This window comes from Mesocricetus auratus, unplaced genomic scaffold (assembly GCF_017639785.1).
Source record: "Mesocricetus auratus isolate SY011 unplaced genomic scaffold, BCM_Maur_2.0 Super-Scaffold_100011, whole genome shotgun sequence".
NCBI classification, from domain to species: Eukaryota; Metazoa; Chordata; class Mammalia; order Rodentia; family Cricetidae; genus Mesocricetus; species Mesocricetus auratus.
This window is the reverse complement of record NW_024429195.1, coordinates 58,989,560-59,009,768: the sequence shown is the minus strand read 5'-3', so window position 1 is coordinate 59,009,768 and position 20,209 is coordinate 58,989,560. Positions and strand designations below refer to the sequence as shown.

Below are 20,209 nucleotides of genomic sequence, written 5' to 3'. Positions count from 1 at the left end.
ACTCTGGGACAACTCAGTGCTGAGGACATTTTAATGAGCAAGGACAGACTCGACCACTGCAGAATTGAAATTATAGTGCAATGTGGGATTGTTTGGTTGGCTTCTTTAGCTTTTTTTAATTTTTACTATTTCTCATTATGAACCATTATTAGACAACTGAGAGGAACACTTGGACTCCTCAAAATGTTTACGAAGCAGACACCTTAGTAGATGGTCTTTAAAGAGACAATCCCGGTGAGACTGAAGTAAAAAGTAAATTTTTAGTTATTTATACTAATAAAACCAGTGCAACTGGGCAGTGGTGGCGCACCCCTTTAATCCCAGCACTCAGGAGGCAGAAGCAGGCAGCTCTCTGAGTTCGAGGCCAGCCTGGTTCACAGAGAAGCAAGTGATCCAAAAGCAGGTTCAAACTCCCCATACTCTAAAGGCTGTGAGTGTTAAGCATGACGGTAAGACCAATCTACAGAGTTCCGGAACGTGGCTGGGTTACGGGCAGAGGACAACCTCGGTGTCTTTGCTCAGGCACCACCCACTTTTTTGGTTTTGTTTTGCCAATTGATTTTGGACCAGAGCTCACCAAATGGGCTATGCTGATTGCCCACTGGACCCCAGGAGTCATGTCCTGCCGGTGGTCCCATCCCCCATCCCGATCCCTCACCACTGCCACCTCCCTGACACTGAGGTCGCAGTAGGCAGCAGCATGCCTGACTTGGGGAGGTTTTCTTGTGTGTTTATGGAGCTCAGATTTAGGACTTCTGGCTTGAATACGGCACTTCCTCAAGTGACTATCTCTCCAGCTCCATATCTGTGCTTTTCTGTATTGCCAAAGTAGTATTCATAGTTAGCATTTGCTGCTTGTGATCACTGAGGAAAATAGAAATTTTTAGCTAGAAGTTCATAATAATAAAAATCAGGTTTTCCCCCACCAAAATTGCATTCTCCCCTTCACGTAGGATTCAACGCAGTTCCCCCTAAGGCCCCTCAACAAGAGGATGCAGAGACAGTTCAGTGAGTAAGGGGCTTGCTGAGCCAGCATGAACACTCAGTTCAAATCCCCAGAACCCATGTAAAGCTGGGCACAGTGGTGTATACTTCATATTCCCCACACTCCTGTGGAAAAAAGGGGAAACTGAGGCAGGAGAATCCCCAGAAGATCTCAGGACAGCTAACCTGGTCTGTGCAATGGTTAAGAGTAGAAGGTGAATCCAACACCCAAAGTTTTCCTCTCATGACCATACCTGCCTACATTCACACATGCATCCGCGGAGAAAGAAATTAAAAAGACTTCTCCACAGGCATTGACCACAAGGCCGTGCAGGTGAAGGTTGACTGGCTGTCTCGCCACCCGTGTGATGTAGCAATGTCAGCTGGTAGAGCACAGCAAGGATGTTCACCCTCACCAGGGAGAAAGTTGACCATCAGTGATCTATTATGGCCCCCCTTGGAGGAGTCTCATATTGTGGTTTTCACTTTGCTCTCCTTCTGTTTCAGGGTTAAATGGTTTCAACATGCTCTTATCGGGTGGTCAAGCCCCGCATGCCGTGGGGCCGTCCTCGAGTCAGCTGCCATCCTTCGGGGTTCCGTGCATGTTCTTGCCATCTCCAAGCTTGACCCCCTTCCCAGTTCTGTATTCTCCTGCGATCCCCGGGCCCATTCCTTCAGCTCCTGGCGTGCTCCCAAACACCGGACCCATGAATTTCGGCTTGTCCGCCCTAGGATCTACAGCTCACTTCCTCCTCAGCCCTGCAGCTATGGTCAATCCGAAGTTGTCCACCATCCCTTCCACAGATCCTCAGTGTCAGCCCTCACTAAACCTGAGTCCAGGGATGCCAAGCTCACACGGTGCCATTCACCCCGAGTCCCCCAGTTACATGAGACATCCGGTATCGATGGTAAAATTAGAACAGGTGAGACTTGGTCACTCCATGATGGGGTATGCCTGCACAGTTAGCTCTCTCCTTGGACAATTGACTAATACAGAGGTGTTACATCAGGTCCTACCTGGTTTTCAGTATGAACCATGTTGTCTGCTTATTCCACAGAGCACTGGGCTCCAAAGTAAGAGACATCATGCTTTTAAAACAGATCTTCTCAAGGGTAGAAAGGATCTTATTAGGCATAGTTATAAGAGAGCTCTATACTTGGATTGTTTCCCTGGTCTGACAGTCTTCTCTTTGGGCTGTTTGAGGAAACCATCGTAAATTTAAGGATAGAGCTGCAGGACAGCTCACTTCTAACTCAGATACTTCTCACTGCCAATCCTTTCTTAAAACATGCCTCCTGGGAGCTTAGTTACCCACACGCTCGTAAGAACACACACAGGCAATCAGTGACCATGTAGTCAGTAAAAACCTGTTCTGCTCTTTTAGAGTCACTAATTACTCTCAAGGAACATTTTTCTAGGTAACCAAAACTCGTCTGAGGTAGCTATTCAGAGGTTTGGAAGTCTTGTTAAATCTTTGAGGATTTCATGCGGTCTATTTTGATCCCCTACTCCCAGCTCCTCCCAGATCTCCTCCCTTCTCCCTCCCCATCGGTTTTCTCTCCCCCTCGGTCTTTCTAAACTCGCTGAGTCCACTTTGTGGTGACCCACCCTTCCTGGGCATGGGGCTGCCCCAGGTGTGGTCAGTGTAGCTGGTGTGACTACATTAAAGAGCATTACATTACATCGACTCTGCCTCTCATGGCAGCTGACAGATGCCAGGAGCTCCTCAGCTCATAATAGGATACTGTACCTACCTCTCTCTGGGACTGGGATCTTTTTTTTTTTAAATAAAAAAATAATTGTCATTTTCCTCCTCCCCTTTTCTCTGTTCAGACACTCTTATACACACCTGCTTTCTTAAATCTGAGGCCTCTATTTCTTTGTTGTTAGATATATGTTCTATATTCATATGTGTATACGTGAAATGTACTCACTCCCTATAATGCAGCTTGCTTGGGTGATTTCAGACCTGAACACTTAGTCGTGGATAGCCACTTTGGATGCTCTTCCCTGAGAGACTGTTGTGTCTCCCTCTCATCCCCCGTAGTTACCTAGAGCTCTGTATCAAGTGCTGAGGTCCGGTGACATAAATTTTACTCCAGCTTGAGTTTGCCCAGGTCTAGTGCACGCCATCACAATATGTGCATCTCTCCTGTCAGCATAATGCCTCTTGACTGCTAGCTATGAACCAGGTACTGATCTGGGCAGTGTAGACAGAATTAGCAGACTCCTGCTCCCTTCCGGTTTAGGACATTAGAAAGCATATTAGCAGAAAGGAACCACAGACACACAGTTGGTTTGCTTTGCATCTTCTAAAGGTCTCTACCAAGAGTTTCTCACTTTAATTCTTCTAGTTCTGTGAAGCTGGTATTCATCCCTGATGGGGATGCAGCAAATGAGGGGCACAGGTGAAATAGTTGGTCCAGTATCGCACAGCTAAGTGATCTAGGCCCTGGCTCTAGACCTTGGCCACATCTGTAACATTTCTAGTTGGGCCGTGCTTTTCTGTCTGCGACACTCACGCATTGTGCTGAGGGTTGGATGGGTGGGAAGCGTGCAGTGGACAAGCAGAGCAGAAGGGACAGGCAGCCCAGTGACACCCAGCAGGAACAGAGTCCCGTCTTGGAGCCTGAACATCATTTCACTTGTGCTTTTACTCTTTCTATCCAGTCACCTGCGCCAGCGACTCCCAAGAGCATCCACCGAAGACACCGGGAGACATTTTTCAAGACCCCCGGCAGCCTTGGAGACCCCGTTTTTAGGAGAAGAGAAAGGAACCAATCACGAAACACTAGCTCGGCCCAGAGACGACTAGAAATCTCTAGCAGCGGGCCTGACTAACCTCGTGCTTCAGGGGATGGAGTGGCCTCAGCACCTGAAGTTCCCTGTGTCCCAGACAATGTCCTAAGTGGAACACAGGCCATTCCGGTCTCAGCTTGTGTCCCTGCTCTCTGGCATCCACTGGTCCTGCTAACTTCCCAGTATCATGAGTCAGCTATCTTCTTGAAAGTAATTATTACTAATTATGCATCTAATACCAGCTAGAGTTCCGGCTCTGCATGTCACAGCGGCAGTACGGACTGACTGGTGTGGTCTGGTCTGCTTAAGAATCATCTGAGTGCTAGAAGTCAGTCCTGACAGGCTGCTGGAGCCTTGTGGTTTTTCTGAAGTGGAGGGCTGTCTAGCACTTAACCAGGGCGAGCGTTGGTGATGCGCACTGCCGCCTGCCCTGAGTGCGTCTGTGTGAGAACTTCCTCTGCAGCCTAAACACACTACTGCTTCCTCAGGCTCCAGGAAGCCACCTTCAGTTACAAACCCTACGGTATTATTTATTTTGTTCCTGAAGTGGGACTTAACCACACAAAGTTTACAACATCTGTTCTGACACACATTTTTTCAGGGTATCGCGACTTGAATGTTTTAAGACTTTCTTTGTATAATTTGCCCTGCACTTATTCTACAGCCTATTAATAATGTGGATAAATGTATATACATGACAAATGTCAAGACCAAAATAACTGTGAAGGCTACACTTAGCTATTGATGAACTGTGCTTGACCCATCTGCGGGCATGGAGGCGAAAACTGAAGTCTGGGTGCCTTGTTGCTGTTTCTCTGGTAACAGTCAAACAATGAGGTTTTACTGTTTGTTGAAAACAAAACAAAAACCTACTGTGCTCAGCTTTTGCTCCATGCCCTGTGTTTTTTAACTTAAAGGTTCTCCGTACGGTGTCTGGTGTGCACACCTTCTCACAAATGCCATTGGTAACAAGTTGAATCAGGGCAACAGGAAGGAGTGGAGAGTATTAGAACCTGGATGAGAGCTTTGGTTGAATTATAAAGCATAATGATAACAGAAACAGAGAGAGCAATAGCTAATTCTTTTCCTTTTACTTCTTTTCCTCTGGGAGAAGAGGGAGAATGGACACATCCTGTCCATTTCTAAGAGTGTTCGTGAGTTTCGTGGTCCAGAAAAGGAACAGCGGCCACAGGGGTTGGTTGTCCTAACAACTACAGTTCAGGAAACTGTTGCACATTTCCCTTTGCGAGCAACGTTGCTTGAGGGGTCTACATTGATAGTGTGTATACCTCAATCTTATCTCTTCACAGTAAACCTCTCTCTCCCTTTCCTCCTCTTTTTCCTCTTCCTGTGGTCTTTTCCCTCTAAACACCTCAGATCTAGAGTCTTAGTATAAGGCTACCTTTTCTCTGTATTTCTGTGCCCTGTGAAATACCATATAAAAGAATAAAAAAATATTAATTTAAGAGACTCTGGGAGTCTGATCAAAGTAGTCTTTTATATGAAGTACAGGACACTTTAGTCTTAATACCCCAACAATAGCTTTTGAAAACTTGAGATGAGTGAGCAGATTTAATACGTTTGCTACTTATCGAAATGTTTATCAACACTAAGTTGCAATATGGCATTGTTCCCCTTGTTAAAAGTTTGTTTTTTGTTGGTTTTTTTTTCATGAGTTAGGTAAAAATTGCATGGGCATGCTGACTCTGAACCACACTGCTGGTTCCTTTCTGGAACATGAAAATCGTCCTTTTTCAGGGTTTAGCGGACATGCCGCAAGTGAGTCTGCTGGAGGCACTTGCATTTAAAATCTTTAAGACGCCGCATTTCCAGAGAAACACAAACCTCTCTCTTGTTCCTGGGTAAAGTTCATCTACTCTAACTTTTTTGTTGTTCTTTATTATTAGAGTCTTTGCTCTGTTTGTGAATTGAGCACATTAACCTCGAAAATCTGTGATTCTTAGGAGGGTGTTAAGCAGTTTCATCAGTGGAAAACACAGTTACTTCTGCATGAGGGTCCCACGTGGTATAGCTTTTGACTCTTCCAGAAGCCCAGTACCCCTTAATCGTGCACAGCTAGACTTGAGTACCTGGTACGGAGAAGCCGTGGCACTCTAGAGTCTATCACAGAAATAACAGTTAGTCCTACGGAGGACATGAGCCCTGAGTCAGCACTGAGCGGATGTGCTGCCTCGAGCCACGCTGTCCAGGGTTTGCGAAACCCTTGCGTTCTGGTACAAGAGTTGGGGGTATAACTTTATACTTGAACCTACCTACCAAGTTTACATTGCTCAATGTAAGGTGCTATTTCTGTATTTAAGTAACTTTGATGTAAAGCTGCTCTCTGCTTACCTATTGCACTGCTAGCTTTTTGTAGACGTTAACTTTATTGCTGCTTACGGCTTTGTTCTCATGGGTTTGGCCCTGCTCTTTCCTAATGGCTGTATTATCTGTAGCCATCTACTTGCAACTTTACTACATGTAAACCAATCTTCTCTTTTAGAAATTACTAAGCTTTATAAAGTAGCAATGAAAATAAAGGCATTTAGTAAGAAATGTTAGCTATATTGCTTTTTTAAGCCTCTTTGTTTATTGTGTGTGTGTTGAGGGTAGTATGCCATGGTACATGGTGGAGTCAGTTCTCCCCTAAATTGTGGGTCCTGGGATCAAATCAAGTGGTTAGGCTTAATGGCAAGCACCTTTACTGCCAAGCCGTCTCACAGGCCCTGAGTATTTCCTGGTGGGTTTTCTTTGCTACCATTTATTGTGCAATTGTTAACAACTACAACAGTCACATAGACACTTCCTGTGGTTCTCACACTTCAGAAGTAACTGCACCGGGCTGTCCTGAGAGCTTGAGAGGATTAGGACCATGCTGTTGGCCATGTGTCTGCTGTATCCAGCTGGAAGTTTCGAACTTCCAGACTAGACTAACATTCAACTCATCAGTCACAAATGAGACCATCAGTCACACCTTCATGAGGTTAATGGCTTATTGGTCTAACATATGCTTGCTTCCATACATACCAAAGTCTGCTATTAGTATGGATTCCACCTAGCTCTCTAGACTCAGAGGGTGTGTCCATGGTGCATAGGTTTCAGTTCTTCTGCTACATTGTTAGGTGGGACAGGCAGATATTTGAGCTGGTGTGCTTTGAAAGAAAATGGCTCCCAAAGGGAGCGGCACTATTAGGTATGGTCTTGCTGGAGGAAGTGTGCCACTGTGGAAGCAGACTTTGAGGTCTCATATGCTCAAGCCACGCCCAGTGTCTCAGTCCACTTCCTGTTGCCTGCAAGGCAAGATATGGCACTCAGCTACTTCTCCAGCACCATGTCTACCTACATACCACCATGTCCCACCATGATAATAATGGACTGAACCTCTGACACTGTAAACCAGCCATCTCAATTAAATGTTTTCCTTTATACGAGTTGCTGCGGTCATGGTGTCTCTTCACAGCAATAGACACCCTAACTAAGACAAGTGGTTTACATGGAGGGGGCTTGTGTCTGAACATCTATGACACAGGGAATGCATTTTTTCCTCCGCACACTGTTCCTCCCATAGCCCCTGGTTTCTTCATTAACCAGCCCCAGGCTGGCCATCTCATAGCCCCTTAGCCTACAACCAGTGTCCTTTCTACTGACTAAGAAGACCCAACCAAACCCTACCCTGGTCACCCATCTCCCCAGGCAAGCCAGGCACCAGGATCAGCTTCCTGCTTCAGGAAGGGCTGGAGGCAAGCAACAGGGAACACCTCTCCTCATTCCCTGCAGGCAAGCAAAACTGATGCCGCCAATTCCACTTGTCAAGCTTTTCATAACCTTGAGGGTGAGGAGACTCAACAGATGTGTTACTCACCTTTCACAAAACCTCCATCATTTCTGCGGAGCCCGTTGGCATATAGCATGTGTTGTGACTGGTGCTGCAGCCACACTATAATATTCTGTTACAACATCCTCCGTCGTTCAGGATGCCCGAGTCAGTAGAGGACCACTGAAGCAGTTAATATTTCATACTTAATAAAGTGGTTCTGGTGGTTAACTTCTTCTGGTGTTAAGGTTGAATTGATTCTGTGTCTTTTATGACCTGAAATGCTTCCAGATTTAGGAAATCATACCAAAAACTAAAATGCCTTCCATTCTCCCCCATCCAAATCCATTGCTTTGTGTAGCCCACTGGCAACCCTTCATTCCAGTGGCCCCTGTAAACAGGAGATCTGAAGGGCTAGGGTGTTAATGGATATTAAGAACGAAAAGTGAGCCGGGCGGTGGTGGCGCACACCCTTAACCCCAGCACTCGGGAGGCAGAGGCAGGTAGATCTCTGTGAGTTCGAGACCAGCCTGGTCTACAAGAGCGAGTTCCAGGACAGCCTCCAAAGCCACAGAGAAACCCTGTCTCAAAACACCAAAAAGGAAGAAAAGTGGGAAGCACTGAGAACTACAGTGTCTGGGGAGGAGGCGTACTCGCATGTGCCTATATAAATGGGGGTCCACATCTGGTGTCTTCCTCATCGCCTCCCACTGTTTTGAGGTAGCGTTTCTCAGTGGGCCTCCATCTCTGTCTGCCACCCCTGCCCTGGCTCTGGAGATACAGGCCTATACTATGTGGGTCCAGCCCTCCCCCCCCCATGCTTGCCCCCTAAGCATTTTACCTCTGAGCCATCTCCCTCCCCTCACAGTTCGACCTTCACTACGAGATTACAGACTTAAGTATCTTTGACTTAAACATCGGCTTGCGTATGAAAACTTTCTCACGTCTGCTCTGGAAAAAAAAAAAAACTGACAAATCAGTGCTCCCAAGCCCTCTAAAGCTAACTTAATTCTTGACTCCCTTGGGGTAGAGGCCATATGTGACTCTTATCAGTATGCACTATGACTGCCTCAAAGGCATATTCCAAGACACGGGGGCAATACAGAGTTGCCATAAAAGTTATATTGAAAAATTAAAGCTTCAGAGGGCCCTTTCATTACACGGCTTCAGGAGCAACGACAACCTAAAACTGTATCACATGGCGTTTTCGTTTAAATTTAGGAAAACGGGCTCCGAAGTATAAGCAATGCGTGTAAGATGAAGTTGGTCATCAAAGTCTTCCTGTAACTCTCGGTTGTGTCCTGGGCAGCGCTCTGTAACCCACTGGTGCGTGCCCTTGCGTCTCACACTGCTTCCAGCTTGCCAGCCGTGCAAGGCACCCTCTCCTGACTGCCGGCATTCACTCCTAGGCCCCCTCTAGTTCCTATCCCAGGCACTGAAAACCTGGCGACTGCATTTCCAAGACTCTGCCACTGCCAGGTCTCTGAAATGATTGTGACTGATTTTGACAGATCCACTCATCTCACAAGACTGGGAGACAGAAGGGACACCCGGGCTGTTTCTCTCACAACAGAAGCAGCTCAAGCTGCAGGGATTTGAACAAAAAGCATTAAAAGGAGCAGAGTGATCGGTTGGTGATCACAATGGACATCTGCTTTTATGTAGCGATCTGTGGGCGAAACCAGCAAAATCGGGCTTAATCAGAGTTAATACAGCTCATCGTGGTAGCTGAAGTTTGAACTGTGATCCTCAAAAATAGGTGGAGTCTCACTATGCTGTGATGCTGGTATGTGTGCCTGTGTGTCACATAGTCTGTGACTGGGATTAATTGTGTATTTTAAACCCACATTTTATTTGAAGACTCGTTAGTCGAGGATCTCGTCAGTGTGGTCCTCACTCTCATACTCTGCCACTGTAGGAGCAACTGGGAGACTTTCAGTGCAAGTATTCCTAAACTTATCTTAAACAGACTTACGACAGTCCTAGTGAAGGCCAGAGGTAGGAGGGGCCACATCATTTCTAACAACTCCTTCCGGCTTGCTGCAACAATTCCTTCCGGCTTCCCTTCTTGCTCCCTGCATCCGGTGTTTCTCCTGGGCCACAGCAGGTAAAGCCCCCACACAAGGCATATTCAACCAAAGAGAAAATGCAGCTGCTTAAAACGCTGCTTAAAACTCCTTCCACTTTGAATTCCTCAGGATTCCTCTCCTCAGCGCTTCCAAATCTAGACTGGCAAATGCATCTCCTATAGTTTAAATGTAGCTTCCCCTTCCACAGCCCTCACTCTTAGGTGAAGAGCTACAGACAGTTAGCAACTGCAGGGGGGGGGGGACAAAGGGAGGGAGGGAGGAGAGAGGAAGGGAGGGAGAGAGGGAGAGAGAGAGAGAGAGAGTCCTTCCAGGGAGGAGTCCCCTAATTATATACCTGATACCAAGCAGTCAGCCTAAAACATCCATATAAGCAACATTGAATGGTTGTGTTTACATATCTTGTTATGTAGCACTAATAATGAAAGAAAAATGCCATGAACTTGAGAGGGAGGTGCTCAGAGGGCCTAGGGGATTGGGGGAAGAAGGGAGCAATGGTACAATTACATTCTAATTAAAAATAAAATGAAATTAAAAACATAGTTTTCCCCAAGGTCCATGTGTTAACCACTTGATACCAAAGGCAGCGCCACTGACACATGGTGCCATCTTTGGGAGGCACGGCCCAGTGGGAGGCCCAGTGGGAGGCCCAGTGGGAGGCCCAGTGGGAGGTCTTGTGTCGTTGGAGGCTATGTCCTTGAAGGGATGAGCCCCTGGCCACCTCTTCTCTCCCTGCGATCCGCAGCTTGCATTGCGACCTTTTTCTTTGACACATACTCCTCCTGTCGCCATCCACTGCCCTCACCAACAGAGAGCCAATGCAGGTGCCACGCCTTGGGATCTATAAAACTATGAGCTCAGTAAACAGTTTGCGTTTATAAGTTAGCTACCTTCAGTGTTTTATCACTGTAATGACTAAAACACTCACTTCGGACCAGTTGGGTCTAGGCAAGATTATCTTTCCTATTAAAGAAAACTACTCACGGGACAGAAGAAGCATATGGGCTCTGTAAAGGGAGATTGACCCCTGAACAAAATGCAGCCTCAGTTAAAACAGATGTTGCAGAAACTTGATGCCGGCCAGCAACAGTGGTTTCACTCTCTCCCTAATCCCTTCATGACCAGACATCAAACCACAAGAAGTGATAACCAGGATGTCAGTCCCTACACTTATAAACTACCATCACCCAAGATATACATTCCCTTCTGTTGTCAGGTCCCCATTATCCCTCTGACATCACTGAGTTTCTTGGATACCATGACCAACTCTATGAAACACCCCTGGGCCTTCTTCATACAGACCCTGGGCTTCCCCAGGTTTCCTTTCTCCCAGTTACCTTCACCAACACTGGCTTCCCCTAAGAAAACAGTAGCTTCACACACAGACCAGGGACCCAAGGCTTGTGAATCTGCCTCTGGGACTTTCAGACACAAAAATTATTTTAGGTGAGAAATCCCATGATCCCATGACCTGCAAAGTCTGTCCTTTGGGGCTGCCATCAATAAAACTTCAACTTGGCATGCAAAAGCTATCGACGCTTTCAACCTACAAGGCTGTTTTGGCTAAGTGATTCAAACATTTCAAGGGCATACATCTCAAAGAAGCATACACAAACTAATACATAAAGATGTTCATTGTAAACCCATGAAAACAAAATTGAAAGTCTCAACGACACAGATAAATTAGATCTACTCACATAATACACCATTGCTGAGTAAATGAAATATCTTAGTTCTATACATGGCAACACGACACATCTGAAAATATCTAATGTCAAGTGGGAATGGAAATGATACAGATTAGATTTCACAACATTACAAATTTAAAGTGCTTTTGCAGCAAACATACAAAAGGATAAACACTAACACACACTCACACACACCCCATTCTGACAATAGGTTATCTCCAGACAGGAAGAGCATGGCGGGGGAGAGGCTACTGATATTCAACTGTGCCTGAAGTACCCCATTTCTGTTACAGCAAAGGGAACTGAAGTCAGTTTTGGCAAACGGCAGCCGTCATCCCAGGATAAGCAAATACCTGTGTGCGTACTTCTCTGTGTGCTGAAACTGTTTTGTAAAAATCACAATCTTTAACGTAAGGTTTTAGAACACGATACCCATTTGTTAGTTGTGGGGCTCCTACACTTGGGCTGTGCATGGAGCCTTGGGTTATCAGGTTAGTTCAAGTATCTCCTGCAGCTTCCTACAGGAAGTCTGTACACCCTCTCACACAGAGCTCTGGGAGGCCACGGCTTACTTGTTCCCCAGAAATATGGGAGGAAGTGGTATGCGTACCTTTGGAGCAGAAGTTCTGAGATAGTGTTCATGGGTTTCTGTGTCTGTTTTTCACTTTTACCCTTAGCCAGGAAACCAGTTGTCCAGGACCAGGGTCATTTGGCCACGCAGGATCTGGGACAAGAAACAGATGCGTGGCCAGGCCAGCCTGTGGGAGCATGCAGGTGAGCAGACGGAAAACACATTTTTCAAGCTCCTGAGGTTTGGGGCTGCCTGCTACCTCTGTCTGATTTATGGCTGTGCTGGCTGACATGATTTCAATGGGTAATAGCAAACACAGAATCCAACGTAGCACAATTGCTGGGACTTTTAGAAGATCAAAGGTTTCAGAATGACTATGAATCTCCCGACATCCTTTTTTTTTTAAAAAATCCATAAGACATTAAAGAAAGGAACTCAGTAAATTCAACATTGGAAATGTGTATGTGCGTGTATGTATGCACATGTGTACACACGGTGTATTTTGACATCTGCAGCTGCATAGGCCTGCATATGCATGAGGTTAAGAGTAGGATGTTCGTTCCTTTAAGACAGCCTCAACTGTCTAGGAGGCAAATCTCGAAAAAAACATTTGAATATTTGATTTTTATTGATTGGTGCCTTAAATATATTTGAGCTTTTATCAGTAATGAAAATGTGAATAACGAAAGCCTCATATTCAAGTGAAACTTAAATTTAGTTCATTTATTTTGTTAGAGAAATGCAAGCATGGATTTTTACAAGCACATTATGTCTGCAACATGAGGGGTTTCAAAAGCTTGAAACAGCTGGTGCACTTCAAGTCGCTGTTCTGTTTGTACTGCACTGTGCTATATATATATGAAAAGAGTGATGAGTTTTATCTTAATATTGTGAATATTAATATTCATAAACCATGCACGACTACCTTCCTTATGGGAGCTTTTCAAACCGCGCAGCCCTGCCACCTCCTCCCGCTCCCTGCGGGTTCCCAGCACTGTCCACAAGGTGGCAGTAGCGTCCTCACAGCGTGGCGGATCTCCACAGCCAGATGTTTCCAAACCATTTCCCTTGCAACCAATATATTATACAAACTTTACATCGCCCTTGAATTATGACATAGCTAGAGTGAATAATGGCTGAATCTCCAAGTAGCTCATTAAATTTTCCTGGCATGTGACAGACAAACTAATTCTACAGATACCAGCGCTTTTTTCCACCTGGGACGGACCTGGATGTTAAGCTAATTTTTTGCATACTTCGCTGCCTTTGTCTTCCCCAGTGCTTTCACACTAGGCTCCCTGCCTCCCCTCCAGTTGCTAAGCAACTAAAAGAGCTTTGTTTTTCTTAACCACTAGCCATTAACCGCCCTCATTTTCTCTAACGGGAACATGGCTGCAGAACAGATTCCCGCCTCTTTCTAAAATCCCAGAGCAGGATGCTTACGACTTCTGTTAATAGCGTGGTAAATCACATCACAATGGGTAAATGCGGGAGAAGGAAACTCATAACACAAGCTCAGCTCTGCACACAGTACATACGCACTGCTCTAACGGCGCATTTTGCCTGAACAAGATCACAATTTTACTGAGCATTTATAACATACAAGGCACTCTGCTAAATGTATATTTCTTTTAATAAATATGTGTGTACACACACATATATATATAAACATAATCATACATATAAACACATATACACACATATATGTGTACACACACACACACACACACACACACACACACACACGTACGACTTTTCTGGCCCAGCAGAGAGCATCACTCTCTTTGCATTTTGAGAAAGGGAAATGGAAACACTATCCAAATAAGCATTCATAGCCATCTTAGAATGTTTATGTATGTATGGTCACACACACACACACACACACACACACACACACACACACACACACCAGGGCTTCATTATGTAGTCCATGCTAGATTCTTGTTGTCCTCCCACCTCTACTTCCCAAATCCTGAAGTCACAAGCCGATGTAGCAGAGGCGGTAAATTTGTTATTTTTAAATTTTCTTTCATCTTTATGTCTATGGGTGTTTTGTTTGCATGTATGTCTGAGTACCATGTGTGCGATGCCCAAGCATGCCAGTAGGTGACAAAGATCCCCTAAGACTGCAGTTACAGGTGGCTGTGAGCCACCATGTGGATGATGGAAATCAAACGCTGGTCCTATATAAGAATAGCCAGCATTCTTAACTACAAAACAATGTCTCCAGCCCACATATTTATTACTTATTTTTAAATTTTTATTTTTGGATTCTTTTGGTTTTTCAAGACAGGGTTTCTTTGTGTGGCCCTGGCTGTCTTGGAACTCAATCTACAGACCAGACTGGCCTCAAACTCAGAGACCTGTCTGGTTCTGCCTCCCAACTGCTGAGATTAAAGGTACTATGCCACCATGCCCAGCCTAGTCTTTGTTGGGTTTGCTGTTGTTGTTGTCTTAATACCCAAGACTAAAGATGTGATTCCCACAGAAATTAAAACATGTGTCTTTCAGAGAACCAGAAAGTGACAGAAGCATATTCTGTCACAGCCACAATAATACACTTGGCTTCTTCTTAATCATATAGGATTTGGAATGTTACAGAAGCTACTAGTGCTCTACATCATTGTCCAGCATATAAAAATGGGATGAGAATGTCTACCCTCAAACTGGCACCTTGAATCAGGGTGTGAATATTTGCAGCCCCCGCCAGAATGAACTAAGTGACTGGGTTTGGGTAGTACAGCCAGGGAATAAGGTAGACCCCTGATTTAGACTTTGGTTTTCCCTCTGTAAGAGTGAAAATCAATGCTATCTTCCTCGTAGGCATTTAAAGATTAGCTTGTGTATTAATAGAATTTCTTATCTTCTTATCATGAATGAACCCCAAATGTATAATGGCTTAAAACTTTCCCTCACTGACAGCACACCTCCTTTTCAGAGTGAGAGGTTGGTGGTACCATTACCATCTTCAACATGCTGCCTCCGGGATCACCTGGGGCTTCATTCTCATCCACATAAGGCAGGGGCAGGAAAGGATGGGAGGAGAATTGTGGAAGGCTGTTTAAAGGGAGACCTAGATGAAGGACACCACCCCCCTGTCACTTTCATTTACACCTTATCAGCCAGCAGCTCAGGTAAATAAACAAAAGACTTCAAGATGCCAAGTGTTTGGCCATTTAGTTGAGTTAAGGTTAAACACTGCACACTTTTCTTTCTTGAGCTAAGCCAGGCATCCGTTCTAAGCAATTCCATATAGTAACTCATTTAGACCTCACAGTGACCCTACAAACGTGGGACCGTTATCCATACGTGTAGACAGAAGAAACAAGCTCACCCAGTTTCAAGTGGCAAGGTCTAGATTTGAACACAGCCTGACAGAAATGCTCATATACACACAGGGTATGATTTGACTTTCCAAGTGGGGGAGAGGAATATATATGCAAGGAGTCTGCAGTGCTGGGTCCTCAGTAATGCAGTGCAGTGAAGTTAGAGGCTTAGGATCAGCCATGAGCCAGCCCCTGCTGCACACTTCACAGAAGACTGTGGACCGTTGGCGTAGCGTTGTACCTTCACCAGCAAAGCTGTGATGACAGTTTCATCTAGGTACTTGGAAAAGATAGGGATACATAAATTCCTATAGGCTGAGACTGCCAAGGCCAGGGATCTACTCCCCAGCCATTCTGATGCGATCTGTCCTTTGGGGAACTGAACTGTGCTCCATGTCTCTGTGACACCGGGCATGCTCCTGGCACAGGACTGCCGGGCACAGGCGTCACCTCTTGTCTCTTTCAGTGCTGCTTACACAGACGGGTCAGAGGATCTCAGTTCTCACGTGATACTGCAGATAAAGGGACACAGCCCGCAGAGACAGACGAGGGAGCTGGTCAGTGTCCTGAGGCTATTTGGGGATCTGTGTCGTGTGGAAGAGAGGAAAGCAGAGTGACATTTCCTGCCATTCTCCTCTGCAAATCCCTGTAAGGACCAAATTGGTTTTCTATGGTCAGAGTTTAACAGAAAAGGCCCCATTCCTGGCTTAAGGGCCTCTCTGCCTGATCTTCCCACCTATTTCCTTACTCACCAATGCCAATTTCCTTTACTGGGAATAGCCTTTCAACTTTACGGTGCAGTTGTGAAACCCAAAATCGAAATGGCTCGATGAGGTAATGCTTAGTTTGAATGTGTTTCTGTGAAGTGTCTCTCGCCATTTTGCAAACACATGGACTGCATGAGCCTTTCCACACTTTGATAAGGCCACGTAGTGGGGCGACTGGAGGTCTCACTGCAAAGGTGGGAAGGAGAAATACTAACAATGAGACACTTCTGCAAGACTATAAGAAAGAACACTACCCATGTCCAGAGGAAACACTGCTGGTATCCAGCAGAAACTCTACCCCATGCATAGTGGGGTGCTGCTCCTTGACGCTCTGTAGAAGTCTACTGTGTCACATAAGCAAACACGGCAGATCTTTTCTGACTTAACAAACTTCGAGTTAATTTTTTTTTCAATTTCTTTTTACATTCAGTTTGTAATGGACACATTGTAGTATGATATGTATAAAAAGCAAGTCCAAAAATAGAGCTATAGCCTATCTCATAGCAAAACACTGCAAATATATATTTAGGCTGATGTGACAACCCTCACACTACCACAGAACTATGTAAAATTAGAAAATTCATGAAGGGTACCCTCCTTCCTCAAAATAGGCTAAGAACCACAGCACAGAGCATGCCCTGGAGGTACTCCACATCAGGAGCTCAGATTTGATTGATTGATTGATTGATTGATTGATTGATTGATATTTTTGTTTGTTTGTTTTTCGAGACAGGGTTTCTTCATGTAGCAGCCATGGCTGTCCTGGAAGTCTCTTTGTAGACCAGGCTGGCCTTGAATTTACAGAGATCCACCAACCTCTGTAATGTACATTCTTCCTGCCAGCCTGGTCCCAGAGCTGCATCAGTCCCAAATGAACACCCAGGACACTATATTAATTAAGAAGCTGTTGGCTGCTTGCTACGGTTTCTTATCGGCTAGCTCTGACTTAATTATTAACCCATAAGTGTTAATCTCAGTATTTCCATGTGGTCTTCTCTTACTGGAGAAAAGGTCCAGACCTCTTACTTCTCTAGAGTCCAACATGGTGACTGACTGTGCCTCTGTTTCCCAGAATCCTCCTCGACTCCTAGTACCACCTATCTTGCTTCCCTATTGACCAACAGTGCTTTATTCATCAACCAATAAGACAAACATGTACACAGAAGGACTTTCCCCATCATCTCCTCTTTTCTGTCTAAAAAGAAAAGGTTTTAACTTTAACATAGTCTAATTATATATAACAGAACAGTTATCAAATAAGAACCATAGTTACAATATTTAGTCCATTAATGTTTAGTAAGATTTAAATAAAGTATTTTATCATCTATCCTATCTGTGTGAGTATAAAGTTTTATATGTAGGTTATCTTTTATCATAACTAAGGAAAACTATAACTATCTGTCTTCAACTCCATCAAAGACCACAGAAGGATAATATATAAACTCTAGAATTAACAGAGACATCTCACTGCCTGGACAGACACCCGAAGTTCCTCTGTAACACTGGGGCATCCATCTTCAGCCTATAGGCCAAAGTGTGTCTGGCAAACTTCTCAGAAAAGCAGGAAATTTTAAAACAACCGCCTGCATTAGCAGTTTGTCAGTCATTTTTCTGTGTCCTGCAGACTCTTCCATGAAGCAGGAACCCTTTAGAACTGTCCCATCAAGTTCAGCAGTCACTTTCCTGTGGGTCCTGCATGTCCAGTATATCAAACAGTAAAGGCAAGAGCAGTTTCTTGCCCAAATGGCTAATCTTGTCATGTTGAAAGCAAAATCCACAATGAGTTTCTTGTGCCCATCCTCCTCTCAGACATAGTTGGTGTGCCAGGAGTAGTTGTGTCTCACTATCATGAAAAACCCTAAACCATTTAAATGCCATATATTCTGTAGGTCTTTGAAAGGTTTGAAGATATATCTCTGAGGTTTTACTTTATCTGAATCTGACTTTACTGTAAACCTTTATGTTTTTCTGGCCACATGTCTTTTACCTGCTAAAAGCCTCAGCTATTTTAACTGCTGTCTTTCCAAGATGGCTGGTGTGAGTTTACCGCCAGGCAGTGCAAGTCTCTGCTTGTCTCTAGCAAAACAGAGCCCACCAGAGAAAATGCTGTTACCAAGAAGCCATGTTTCCCTCTGTTCTTCTGTTTTTAAAATCTCTTTTCAGCTTTTGTTAGACTGACATGGAAATTCTTGCCACACGTTGAGGGTGCCATACCTCTGCCTCCCAAGTGCTGGGATTAAAGGTGTGCACCGCCATGTCCAGCCAGAAGTTTAGATTTTAAAGGAAAACAAGAACTCTCTGGCCTTGGAGCCTCCACATGAAGGTGGAAACTAGACTCATGGTTAGGATCTCTGTGGCCCTGAGCATGTAGTTTAGCATTTCTAAGTCATTTTCTACTGTTCATGATGAACCACAGGGCCTGACACATAACCTGGGGTAGTCAAGGCTTAGCAACATTCACTGTGACTTCTTAGATGCACTAGAATACCAGTTTGCATATGCTTAGGGAGTTACCTGATATTTGAAAAACACATCTGTTTCTCGTTTCTGAAATTTTGCATACAACTCAGTTTTTGGTACTTCAAAGATACATGGCAACTGCTACAGCTGTAGGACCACTTAAGATATGACTTAGGCTGGCAAGTAGACCAGATGTCTCATGATTATGAAAATCTATGTAGACTATCATGTGGGGTGCGTGGTCGGAGGGGGGTAGATGGCACTGAGACCAGGGTCCTGATGGAAGATTTATATTAGCTTTGGACTGCCTTCCTACATCCTGTTATGTCAGAAAAACAATTCCTATTTGCCCCTGTCACCATAGCTTGATTTATACTGCTTACAGACAATACATTCATATCAATTAATGAAAATGAAACCATTCCGAGTAAGATAAGAAAGGTCCCCCACCCACTTCCAGGACAGTGTGTGGTAGAAAAAAGAAAACAGGAAATTTAACTTTCATATGAGTGGGGCTGGAGAGATGGCTCAATGGCTAAGAGCCCTGCCTGTTCTTCCAAAGGTCCTGAGTTCAATTCCCAGGGACCACAGGGTGGCTCACAACCATCTGTAATGAGATCTGGTGCCCTCTTCTGGCCTGCAGGCATATTATGCAGGCAAAACACTGTACACATAATAAATAAATCTTTAAAAAAATGTACAGAAGTGGAGTGACCAGAGGATCTTTTGAGAATGACACACCTATTGTTAAATGTTGTGGATGGTGCAGTATTGCTATCCTCACACGTCTGTCATCCTACTCAAGTTTTATTAATGGGATGTGTGGAAACTAGGTTAGAGCTGAAGCTCTCATCCAAAAGAGGTCTAACAGAAGATGAGGAAGTAAAAGTCCAGCATCAAGTCAACCAAAGGGATATAAACCCACATAGAATCCACAGGTGGCTGGGCACAGGGGTGAAGCTTGCTTAGGTTGTGTTATCTAGGGCTGTATTTGAACCAATTGTGCTTGGGTATTTGGACTTGGAAGGATTCTGGATAATATTTGGATTGTGTCTTAAATCTAACAATACTGTAGCAAACTGGTCAAACAAACAAACAAAAAAATAGTAATGGGGTGTTTGCTTTCACTAAGTTAGGAGAGCACTTTCAAGGATGCCTGATTTCTCCTTTTCTAAAGAAAGGGAAGCCTAAAACTAAATATTGAGCTGACTTCTGAACTGTGCTATATCAGCACAGAACTAATAAAGAGTTCCTTCTGTGCGTTCCTTTCCCCCTAAGGCTCAGGAAACACTGGGGAAGAAAGACTGGAAAGACCCTAAGAACCAGAGAGCAGGGAGGACCAGGGCTTCTTCTGGAGGTCACAGAACTGATGCAATCGTGAACGCACAGCAGCTGTGGCTGACTGTGCAACACCTGCACAAGAGACAGGCAGTCAACACTCCAACATGGACCAGGGTTCATGAGCACCCTCCGCCAACTAAGGAGCTATGAGGGGGGCGATAACCCATTTTCCTTAATGGTACAGCCCTTGTTAGGTTGGCCATGCCCAGGTGGATGCATGACTCTATACCCTTGAGTATCTGTGTAGCACACACTACATTCAGTGCGTTATTAAAAGAGATGGGGGAGGGAGAGTCAGAAGTAGAGGGGGAAGGAGAGAGGGAGGGAGAGGAGGGAGGGAAAAGTCAAGTGGGGAGAGAGAGAGAATGAAG

General features: G+C 44.8%; 1 protein-coding gene across 1 annotated transcript in view; it reads left to right on the top strand.

Annotated features, from left to right (window-relative positions):
- The window catches only part of E2f7 (E2F transcription factor 7), a 38,800-nt gene extending 32,460 nt beyond the window's left edge, over window positions 1–6,340 (top strand). Inside the window, exons 12-13 of the mRNA XM_005068058.4 lie at window positions 1,492–1,907; window positions 3,656–6,340. Of these exons, the coding sequence (XP_005068115.2) occupies window positions 1,492–1,907; window positions 3,656–3,826 (587 nt within the window). The 3' untranslated portion in view covers window positions 3,827–6,340. The remainder of the gene's footprint in view (window positions 1–1,491; window positions 1,908–3,655) is intronic.
- The last annotated feature ends 13,869 nt before the right edge of the window (window positions 6,341–20,209 follow it).